Source organism: Lynx rufus, unplaced genomic scaffold (assembly GCF_022079265.1).
Source record: "Lynx rufus isolate CCGP_SWC_20201006 ecotype Redwood Valley unplaced genomic scaffold, mLynRuf1.p SCAF_15, whole genome shotgun sequence".
Lineage (NCBI taxonomy): Eukaryota > Metazoa > Chordata > Mammalia > Carnivora > Felidae > Lynx > Lynx rufus.
In genome coordinates this window covers 43,577,674-43,589,916 of record NW_025814829.1, presented here as the reverse complement: position 1 = coordinate 43,589,916, position 12,243 = coordinate 43,577,674, and the positions used below count along the sequence as shown (strand labels likewise).

Here is a 12,243-nt window from a genome sequence, read left to right as displayed (position 1 = left end):
AGGAGAAACAGGCAAAATTAATTTTATTGATATTATAGTTAACCCATTATATCCAAATACTATTTAACAAGCTATCAAAATAAAAGTTATTAGTGAGGTATCTTACTTTTTTTTCATACTAGCTCTTTAAACTTTAGTGTGTATTTTGCATTTATTACACATTCCAGTTTGCACTAGCCACATTTCAAGTGCTCAATAGTCACATGTGATTATGAAGGTTAGACAGTTATGTTGAATGAATGCATAGATTTTTGCCCTCAAGGATTTTATAAGATAGGGAGATAAGAAAGATAAGGATATCCCTATAGCCAAAGAGAGAGAGAGAGTGTGAGAGATCCTGTGCTTTTTCAAAGTATTAAAGAAATTATTCTAGCTGATGGGATGATGGAATTTCCCATGTAAGATACATAAACAATGTGTGTGTAGCTTGAAAGGCAGAAAGGTTAAATAAAAACAGATATTGGACAAGGGAAGTGGTAGGGATTGGCATAGGGAAAGAACCATACTGATAAAAAGGCATAGCAGTATGAGAGAGCCAGGCACGTATGAAATAAAACCAATTAGCTAAAAAATGAAATGAAAAAGACAAGTCAACAACAACAAAGAAGAAAAACATTTAGAACCAAATTGTTGAGAGCGTTGAATGCCAAGCTGAGGGGTTTAGATTTTAACAGTAATCACTGGTGAGCCACTGCAGGTTTTGAGCAGGCTGTTTTCAATAGAATCAGTTTAACAAAGTGATTAAAATGGGTTGGTGAAGAAAGCAACTGAAAACAGAGACCAGTGAAGAAGCCATTATAAGAAGGAGGGTAAGAAACCAAGAGCTTCTGATTGATGTGATCACCAAGAGTAAGAGGTAAGGTGGATCTGAGAAATATTCAAGAAGTTGAGCTGATGGGACCTGGCAACTTCAATTTGTGAGAATATGCCAGGGTTGGGGGTGGAGACCAGTTATTACAATGAATATTGGGCCTTGGTTACGAGAAGGATGATGAGGTTCTCAACAGAGGTAAAGAACACAGAAGTAGTAGGCTTGAAAGATGGAAAATGATATTTCCACTTCATGGGTATTCAATTTGAAGTTCTAATAGGAAATCCCAGAGGTTCTAGGTAAGAAATCTCAAGACATTTGCCTGGGTGTCTCCTGGAAATTTAGGACCGAGTTACCCATGTGGAGGGATAAATGAAGCTACAAGTTTACAAGAGCAGAAAGAGACTGGGCCAGAGACAGGTCTTACAGTGCACCTAGGCTTGTGATATAGATGGAAGGAAGAGGAGGAATCAGGAAAGTGATCACAAAGAAAAAGCATGCGTGCGCACATGCACACAAAGCAGGAAAACCAGGAAAATCCTGAGTCCTAGACACCAAAAGAAATGAAAGCATCAACATCCTCAAGAGATTGAGGAAGGTAGAGGTTAAGAAAGAAAAAATGGCTATTGCATTCGGTAACTTCACTAGTGGTGGCTGGGACTGCCATCAGGAGGACAGGAACTGGGTTGTACAGGGTAAAATGTGAATGACTGCTCAAGAAATAGGACCATCGTGCTTACAAGAAGTAGACTCACTATAGTAGCCATTAATTCCTACTCTGCAGAAGTAAATTATTTCTCTTCCTGTGTCCTGTCTTCGTATTCTTTTCTCTAAGTTATGTGCTTTAGTTTAAGATCTAGTGGGAATTTACAAGAATAGTGAATATGGATTTTCATTGATACGAAAGTTACAGAGATTCATAGTCTCCCATAAAGAGCTTTTTACAGTCATATCAGAAAGTATATCTCATGGCTTCCTTCAGTGATTTGTATTGCCTTCTAAAAGGCAATGATGAAGCATCTCAACCATACGTAGTCTCCATTATATGGACATAGGGGTAAATTATGTGTAGACCACATAATTCTACCTCTTAAAAATCAAATATCTGTATTCTGCCATTCAGTGTACTATACAGGATTTCCAAATAAATAATTTCCAAAGTGAAAAGTAGATGCAAGTACTTGGATAGGACTGTGAATAATTAGTTGATGGGCTAAATGATACATGAAAATTCAGTGAGCATGGGAACAAATTCACATAACCCCACAAAGATCTCTTCCAAGAGCAAGGACCAGGGTAGTGAAAATAGCTGCCGCTTCCAAGCACGTAAACAAAATTAATTGGTAAGCTTCTCCAGGGCAGAGATTCTCCTGTCTTCTTCCCACTTAACTACCCACAGTTCTAGTTAGCCTTTATATCTTAGACTCTCAATGGCTGATTTTTCTGCTATATTTTACTTTTATAACAGAAACTGCCTTTTGAAAACAACTTACAGAGTATCTGTCTTGGAGCCAGTGTAAATTCAGACTTATTTTATATGGTTTGACATAGTAATAAGTGAATTTTCAAATAGTAATCCTGAAGAACTGCAAAATTTTCAGTTACCTTATAAAGATGGAATTATTTTTGTCATACAAGACTGTACTTACTATGGCAGGAGCCTCTAATCCTTCAGTAAGTGTCAAAGAAAAAGGCTTCACAGTGAAGTCTCCGTAAACCAAAAAATTAAATTAATAAGGACAGCTGAGCACTCAGAATAATTAAAGTTCAGTTATATTTCATACACTTTGGGAAAAAAATAGATGTTCTTTCCAGACTGCCTGAAGAATTCTCAGAAAACTTAGTTAAAAGTTACCAGTCATATTATACAATATGTATTTATCTTGATTAAGGCATTATTATGTACTGCACAGACATAACTGAGGTGGCTCAGTTAGACTTGACTTAAAGCTTCCACCTGTTAACACCTTTTACCTTTCTGACTAAAATCAGATTGCACGTTGATACCCTGTGACACACAGAAATACCATCTATGAGACACAGAAAAGCCCCTGATTTCCACCCTTGGTGACAGAGGCAAATTTTATTTTAGCAATGATATGGCCATACCTACTGACTTATTTATACACAATTTCGATGCTAGATAGTAATGAGTTAATGATTTACATAGAAAACACGCCATAGAACGTTCTAGGTACAAAGTCACATTTAAACAATATAGTAAGCACCCCTTTGGCTCTGATCTTTTTCAAAGACAAGTGAGCAAATGCAAATGGATTACTGAATCTATCTCAATAATTTTTGATCAGGTAAGCAGCTTCTAGGTGCAAATCTATAAAAGGTTTGCCTTTCAGTGTGGTGTTTTCCACATTATCAGACAGGTTATAGTTTCAAAGGTGAAAATAATTCTCTCAGTTTGGGAGGACTTTAAATATATCATAATCAGGTAAAAAAAATCTTTAGACAATTGATTTATATAAATTTTGTTTTAAGTTTATTTACTTTGAGAGAGACAGAGACAGCACAAGCAGGGGAGGGGCAGAGACAGAGGAGAGAGAAACCCAAGCAGGCTCCGTGATGTGAGCTTAGGGCCCGATGTGGGGCTCGAACTCATGAAATGTGAGATCATGACCTGAGCTGAAACTGAGGATCAGACGCTCAACCAACTGAGCCACCCAGGCACCCCTAGACAACTGATTTACTTCTGGACCCTTGTATTATTTATTTGGCTCTTTTCTTGGAGAGTAAAAAATAATTCTTAAAGTTTATCAATGATTCATTAATATTAGTATTGTTTCCCTAAACTAGATATAGCCTTAAAGAACTCACTAAACAGAATATTGATGGTATAAATTTAGAGGTGGGCCAACTTTTATGCGGAATATTTGATATTGATGACTTAGTTTTAAATTTAGCTGCTCTTTTTTAATATAATTTATTGTCGGGGCGCCTGGGTGGTGCAGTCGGTTAAGCCTCCGACTTCAGCCAGGTCACGATCTCGCGGTCCGTGAGTTCGAGCCCCGCGTCAGGCTCTGGGCTGATGGCTCAGAGCCTGGAGCCTATTTCCGATTCTGTGTCTCCCTCTCTCTCTGCCCCTCCCCCGTTCATGCTCTGTCTCTCTCTGTCCCAAAAATAAATAAACGTTGAAAAAAAAAATTTAAAAAAAATATATAATTTATTGTCAACTTGGCTAACATACAGTGTATATAGTGTGCTCTTGGTTTTGGGGGTAGATTCCCGTGATTCAACACTTACGTAAAACACTCAGTGCTCATCCCAACAAGTGCCCTCTTCAATGCCCATCACCCATTTTCCCCTCTCTCCCACCTCCCAACTGTCAGATTGTTCTCTGTATTTAAGAGTCTCTTATGGCTTGCCTCCCACCCTCTCTGTTTGAAACTATTTTTTTTCCCCTTCCCTTCCCCCATGGTCTTCTGTTAAGTTTCTCAAGTTCCACATATGAGTGAAAACATACGATATCTGTCTTTCTCTGACTGACTTACCTCACTTAACATAATACTCTCCAGTTCCATCCATGTTGCTGCAAATGGCAGGATTTCATTCTTTCTCATTGGCAAGTAGTATTCCATTGTACATCTAAACCACGTCATCTTTATCCTTTCACCAGTTGATGGACATTTAGGCTCTTTCCAGAATTTGGCTACTGTTGAAAGCACTGCTATAAACATTGGGGTACATATGCACCTATGCATCAGCGCTCCTGTATCCTTCAGGTAAATTCCTAGCAGTGCTATTGCTGGGTCATAGGGTAGATCTATTTTCATTTTTTAAGGAACCTCCACACTGTTTTCCAGAGCGGCTGCACCAGTTTGCATTCCCACCAACAGTGCAAGAGGGTTCCTGTTTCTCCACATCCTCGCCAGCATCTGTTGTTGTCTGAGTTGTTAATGTTAGCCATTCTGACGGGTGTGAGGTGGTATCTCAGTGTGGTTTTGATTTGTATTTCCCTGATGATAAGTGATGTTGGGCATCTTTTCATGTGTCTGTTGGCCATCTAGATGTTTTCTTTAGAAAAGTGTCTATTCGTGTCTTCTGCCCATTTCTTCACTGGATTATTTGTTTTTCGGGTGTTGAGTTTGGTAAATTCTTTATAGATTTTGGATATTAACCCTTTATCCGATATGTCATTTGCAAATATCTTTTCCCATTCCATCGGTTGCCTTTTAGTTTTGTTGATTGTTTCCTTTGCAGTGCAGAAGCTTTTTATCTTGATGAGGTCCCAGTAGTTCATTTTTGCTTTTATTTCCCTTGCCTTTGGAAACGTGTCAAGCAAGAAATTGCTGCAGCTGAGGTCAAAGTGGTTGTTGCCTGTTTTCTCCTCTAGTGTTTTGATGGTTTCCTGTCTCACATTTAGCTCTTTCGTCCATTTTGAGTTTATTTTTGTGTATGGTGTAAGAAAGTGGTCTAGTTTCATTCTTCTGCATGTTGCTATCCAGTTCTCCCAGCACCATTTGCTAATGACTGTCTTTTTCCCATTCGATACTGTTCCCATTAGATACTGTTGTGTCAAAAATTAGTTGGCCACCCATTTGTGGGTCCAGTTCTGGGTTCTCTATTCCATTGGTCTATGTGTCTGTTTTTGTGCCAATACCATACTGTCTGGATGATTACAGCTTTGTAGTAGAGTAAATTTAGGTGTTCTTTAAATGAGGTAAATTGTGTGGAAGCACATAGTATAGGGGACATTGAGAACATGTCACATACAAATCTTGTGAGAATTTATAAATATTTTCGGGTGTTTTCACTTTATGAAAAATTATTTTTAAATTGCATGTCTAGAGCCCCTACTAAGTGCCATGCACCATATTGGATACTTTTCTATTCATGCATTCTTTCTGATCCTCGCCACAGATCTGTAAGGGTGGGAGTTATTGACGCCATTTTGTTAATAAGGCAGCTGAAACTCAGACTTTTAGTTAAATGACTTCTCAAGGCTCCCCAGTAATTAAGTGATTTGACCTTAGGTCTGTCTGATTCCAAAGTCTTTACTTTTTCCACCTACTAATTTCCTATTCTCCAAACATTTTCTTCCAAATAATCATTTCCCATCCTCTATTATAGCTACTTTTTAAATCTTCACTTGCCTCACTACTTACCCTTTTGATAGAAAATACTCCTCATGATGCTACTGCTAATTAATTTTGCAGAAGTTTTTGTTCATGTCCATGAAATCTATTATAACTAGCCTGAACTTTGAATGATATGAGCAGATTTGAAAGGATCTTTGCAAGATCTACTCCTTTGTCATAAAGACCTGTAAAAACCCAAGAATAAGGGTGTCTGGGTGGCTCAGTCGGTTGAGTGTCAGACTTTAGCTCTGGTCATGATCTTGCAGTTCATGAGTTTGAGCCCCACATCGGGCTCACTGCTGTCAGTGCCAGGCCCTCTTCGGATCCTCTGTCTCCCTCTCCTTTTGCCCCTCCCCTGCTCACACTCTTTCTCTCTCAAAAATAAACAAACATTAAAAAAAACAAGAATACATGCTGTCATTTCTGATAAATATTTATTGAACATCTGCAATGCTTTGAGAGCTATTTGGTAGGCTGGAGATTCAAACATGAATAGAAGCTGGCCCTGACCTCCAAGGGTATTCATCCTAGAGGTGTGAACGTGAGACAGACATGTGAACAAAGAGCACAAAACATTGCGAAACACAGAACACTAGAACGTACACAAGGTATGGTGTGTAGTGGAGGATAAACAAGTAAGGAAAGGATTTGTTCGTTCAGGGAACAAACAATCTATATCCTATAGAGGATGGGATATATAAACAGTGCTTCTAAGCTTCTATGAAGAAATGTCTGCTACATTTTTTCTACTGTGTTGAATGACTATCCCCTTTACAAGAGGTAAGCCTAGAGACCCTTACTCAAATCTATGTTTGACACCAGCATTAGCACTAACACCTTAGGTGGGTATTCAGTCAAGCGTGGGTTCTTTTTTCTTCTAAAATAATAACAACATTATTCATCCTGGTAGAGCAGCCTTATAACAAATAACGAGTTCCTGCTAATTAAATATATTTGTGGAGCACTTGGGTGGCTCAGTCGGACGTTAAGCCTCTGACTTTGGCTCAGGTCATGATCTCGCGGTCCGTGAGCTCAAGCCCCGCGTCAGCCTCTGTGCTGACATCAGAGCCTGGATCCTGCTTCAGATTCTGTGTCTCCCTCTCTCTCTGCCCCCCCACCTCAAAAATAAAGAATTTGTGGTTTCAGGTAAAAGATTTAAAGCTGTATCATTGTTGAAGGTATGATCATTATTATTATTTTTATAAATATCACGATGGTGAGGTTAGCGATTGCAGTTTTTCTGCTTCCAAGATGAGGAAGATAAACATCATATATGGGAGGTGGTAACCCTTGGGGGTCTAAAGCAGCAACAATCCTTCATGCCCTCCATGTCAGGTCTCAGAAAGAAATTCCCGTTATACATTTTAGGACAGAAATCCTAAATCCTTTTGTTCTGTTCAGGAAGATGCTGCTCATAGTTACACTACCTGTCACCTTCTCTCTTCAAACAGGGGAGTTCATCAAAGCTCTGTACGAGTCAGATGAGAACTGTGAGGTGGAGCCCAGCAGGTGTTCCTCTAGTGAACTGATAGAGCATCAGAGCAACCTGAAAATGTGCTGTGAGCTGGCTTTCTGCAAGATCATCAACTCGTACTGGTGAGCAGGTGTCAGTGCCTCAGCCTCTGCTCGTGGAACTTCAGTTTTTCCATGTAAAAGTCATCACAGTGTCAACTGTAGTATCTCCCACCCAGAGAAAGGGCTCAGGGGGAAGATGGAAAGTTTCCCTAATATAGTCCCCTCTGAAGTCCAAACCTCCACTGTAAGCAGAAGCACCTGTGAACTATCTACATAAATGTAATATTTCCCCAGAATAGGAGCACCACGTCCTCTAATTCCCAAAGTATTTCAATGGCTTTCTGAAGTGTTTACCAGTGTTAGACAGTTGTGTTAATGATTTTTGATCATCGCTCCAACCCCTGCAATTGGTGAGATTCTGGAAGTTTTGAAGAACGCTCTTTAGAGAGATTATGGTAAACTCTATTAAACCAGATGGTTCAGTCAGGAGCCTCATGCCATTTTCCTACGTTGCAAAACTAAATTTACACTAATCCCTGAGTTTTATGGCTGTGGGTTTCCAGTCTCCATCTGGGCTTCCGTGAATTTTCCACCAACTCGAAGCCATGAATCAGGCAGAATTCTCTCCACTAGGCTCTCCTCTTAGCCTGGCTCTAGAGCAGGTGTGTTGGGCCAGATGGGATCACTTGTGTCTTCTTGGGTTATGGTACTTTTGTATTTAGAGGTTTTGATCTTTTTTCCTTCCCCAGTGTTTTCCCTCGTGAGTTGAAAGAAGTGTTTGCGTCATGGAAGCAGCAGTGCCTGAACCGTGGCAAGCAGGACATCAGCGAGCGGCTCATCAGTGCCTCGTTATTTCTGCGTTTTCTGTGCCCAGCCATTATGTCTCCCAGTCTTTTCAACCTGATGCAGGAGTATCCTGATGACCGCACGTCTCGGACTCTGACTCTAATTGCCAAGGTCATTCAGAACCTGGCTAACTTTGCCAAGTAGGTGTCACTGCTATAAGCACTTTTAAAAACATTGTTTAAAAAAAATACGTGACACCTAAAATTTGGATGGGGGTGGGGAGCCTCATCACTCGTATTACAAGATTTTCGTTATAGTGGTATTAAACATAGAAGAAAGAAGAAACAGCTTAATATTCACTTTACAGAGGAATGGTTCAGTAACCCATGGTACATGCATTCAGTAGAATATTTGCAGCCACCGGGGCGCCTGGGTGGCGCAGTCGGTTAAGCGTCCGACTTCAGCCAGGTCACGATCTCGCGGTCCGGGAGTTCGAGCCCCGCGTCAGGCTCTGGGCTGATGGCTCAGAGCCTGGAGCCTGTTTCCGATTCTGTGGCTCCCTCTCTCTCTGCCCCTCCCCCGTTCATGCTCTGTCTCTCTCTGTCCCAAAAATAAATAAACGTTGAAAAAAAAAAAAATTAAAAAAAAAAAAAAAAAAAAAAAAAGAATATTTGCAGCCACCACAGTGTTCACCAAAAATGTCCAATAATACGGAAAATGATGCAGATACAATTATACTATATGGAAAGTGCTATTCAAAACTTGAGCAAAAAAGAAAAAGGATACTAGAAGATACATAGGCTGTTATTCCAGAAGTATGTTAATACAAAAACTAAAGTATAACACGTTAGGAGAAACCATCTGACAAACTCAGTGGTTACATTATCTAAGACAATTGGCCTGGCCCCTTCAAAGAAAAAAGTCAATGTCATGAAAAATTGAAAAGATGGAGAGGGACTATTCTAGATTTTAAAAGACTGCAATGCTTGAATCTTAACTGGATCTGAACTGGGGAAAAAAAATCTATAAGTCATTTTGGGGACAATTAAATGTGGACTATATATAAGATGATTTAAAAGTTTGAGCGTGATAATAGCATTGGTTTATGTAAGAGATGTTCCTTATTCTGAAGAAATGAGTGCTAATGTATTTAGAGTTTATGTCTGCAACTTAGTTTAAAATGGTTCAGCAAAAAAAAAAAAAAAAAAAAAAAGTATGTAGAGAGAAAGTGAAAGCAAACTTGGCAAAATGTTAGCAGTGGGTTAATGTAGAGGAATGGCATATGATTGTTTGTTGTATATTCTTTCAACTTTTATATAGGTTTAAAATTTTTTAAAAAGGGAGTTAGAAAACCACTGGGGAGGAAATGCACTCACATGTAAACAGCAGCTATGTTTGGGTGGTAGAGTTTGTCCACTCACACTCTTTTCTTGCCACTTTTCATTGTTTCCAAAAAAGACAAGATTCTCTATTAGCAGCGTATTGAAGGAAGAAAGTGGAACTTCAATGAGACAGATTGTTTTCTAGTGTAATATTGGCTTTTCGGAAGTGTACTATTTTAACTTTGTGTACCCTATATTTACAGCAGCACAGAAATAGACATATTTACCCATATTTGAGCTAATTCTGCTAAAAATTACTTCTAGCTTATTTTGAAAGAAATTTTCTGGGCTGAAGATACCTAGAATTTAGATGGGCAAAGAAGAGAGGTTCTTCTCTAGCAAAAATAAATAGCATGTAGTGCACACAGGCTTGGAGAAGCGGCATATATCTGGGAGACTCTGAAGAAGCTAGCAATATTGAAGGTTTGTACTGATGAGCATGTGGTAGGCGAACGAAGGTTATTTACAGAGAGCTCTAGATACCAGAAAAAAGAGAGTTAGCTTTCGCCAACAGAGACTAGAAGGCTATGCAAAGTATTTGATTGTTACATCAGTATTAGGAAAGTATGTTTTAGCATTTATCACTTAGCAGATTATAAATTAGTCACTTACCTCCCCAAAATAAAAATAAAAAAGTTAAAGCTCAGTGTAAAGTCAACTCAGACATCTCTTTTCCTGAATATGTCCTTTCTCATTTTCTCTCCCTCTACTTCAGATTTGGTAACAAAGAAGAATATATGGCATTCATGAATGATTTTTTAGAACATGAATGGGGTGGAATGAAGCGCTTTCTTTTGGAGATCTCTAATCCGGACACCATCTCGAACACGCCAGGCTTTGATGGTTACATTGATCTGGGCCGAGAGCTTTCAGTTTTGCATTCCTTACTGTGGGAAGTAGTTTCCCAACTTGATAAGGTAAAGTAGGCTGGAAGCATAATGGGAGATGGGAGATAGAGAACGTTAATGTACCTAGATTCTGGAAAGTATCCACAGAGTGACAGCCTTCACGCTTCCTGCTAGTCAAAAACGACCTTTTGTGCTAGAAGTCTGGGAGTAAATAGCTATCAATTCTGCATCAAATACGTGCCCTCCAAACCAGGAACTTCTAGAAAGCCATGAGATTATTCACATATATTTTTAAGAAATTAGCTGAATTAATGGAGTATATATTTCTATAAATACATACATATATGTATATAACATTATATATAGCATGTCTAAAACCTTGCCTGGAAACTAACATCAAATATTGCCATACGCAGGTTTATTCATGTATAAGCAGGATGAGATAAAACCTCATAATAATCCTAACAAAAGTGTGGACTTGGAAAAATACTGAGACTATTATGTTTAAGTGGTTTAACTCATGAGATTTTTTTTTTTTTATTCTTCAAGTCAGAGGGTTCAATGTAACTATTAGTACTACGGAGTTGCATGGGATCTAAAAATCCTGATGTTTTCTTTTTCTACAGATGTTAATTTTAAAAACAGAAAATACTATTTTTAATCATTTCTTTTCTGAGTATAAGCTAAGAATCTTGTTATATACCATATTAGTAACTAAATACATACCATGCCAATCATTTGCTTCCTTCTGGAATTTTTCAAAGAGGAATCAAATTTATAATGGAAAGTAGTCTTAGACCCTGGCTAGGTTTATCACAATAATTATTTATTGATGTTTTTGTTTGCTACAGGTACTTCATAAATAGGTGTGGTGGTATGTTAGAATAACTTCAAAAGCAAAGTTATTTTTTTGTGATAAGAATGTATTTGTTTTCCTCCACTTTCCTATTATCCTTAAAAATGTTGTACCGATAAAATGGGGGAGGGGAGTAAAACCTATTAATAAAGACCACTTTCCTGAGGCAATGTAAATGGTAGGGTGTCCTGCCATTTGTAAAATAGTAAACTCTTATTCTTGAGGGCCCCTTCTTCACTTGTAGGAGTACTAGCTAGATTTTGAGTTGCAGCTATGCTGAGGTAAATTCCTTGAATACAAATCATGGCTCAAGAAAGTTGAGCAGGTAAAGGCTATTCTTGAGGTGGCGTTTGAGTGCCCATTCTACCCATTGGAGCAGAGTTGAAGAGACTTGGTTGTTGAGAAGACAAAGGAGACCCAGAAGCAGTCTTGTAGAACTGCCCTAGAGTTGAAGGGTCCCAAAGGACTCCATAAGAATAAGAACTCCCCCAAAGAAAAAAATGATTGAGATGGATAAATCCAATACTAAGAAGCTACTCTTTGTTGAATAACTGCATCGGTGGGATGCGGATACAGTAATCTTGTGAAATAGGCCTGGTTGATTTTGGGCTGAGGTCCTTTCAACAGGCTCTGATATGTAAACATGCTTTGTCCTTTTTAATCTGTGTTTAGTCCTGGGAACCAGGGGTAAATCTAGACATATCTCACAGAGTTTACTGGCTTTTGCTGTTTAAAAAAAGATTGTCTTGCTGATGCAAACCCAGTTGACAATAGGTCAGAGTTCCCTAAAGGAAATGGGATAGTAGATGGCAGTATATCATCTGTGTTCCCTGCAGTGCTCCAGACCCCTGAATGCAACACCTTCCTGTATGTTGGCATGCATTTCTTTTCTCACATGATGCCTTTTCTTTGGAAGTTTCATCACACTAGCCGATCCTCTGGTCTCGAAGTCCTT

The 12,243-nt window shown here is 38.8% G+C and overlaps 1 protein-coding gene across 4 annotated transcripts in view; it reads left to right on the top strand.

The window, feature by feature from the left end:
• The window catches only part of RASAL2 (RAS protein activator like 2), a 357,686-nt gene that overhangs the window by 320,920 nt on the left and 24,523 nt on the right, over nucleotides 1-12,243 (top strand). For all 4 annotated transcript variants that reach the window (XM_047076953.1, XM_047076952.1, XM_047076951.1 and 1 more), the window contains exons 10-12: nucleotides 7,353-7,497; nucleotides 8,166-8,402; nucleotides 10,300-10,501. In XM_047076953.1, the coding sequence (XP_046932909.1) occupies nucleotides 7,353-7,497; nucleotides 8,166-8,402; nucleotides 10,300-10,501 (584 nt within the window). The remainder of the gene's footprint in view (nucleotides 1-7,352; nucleotides 7,498-8,165; nucleotides 8,403-10,299; nucleotides 10,502-12,243) is intronic.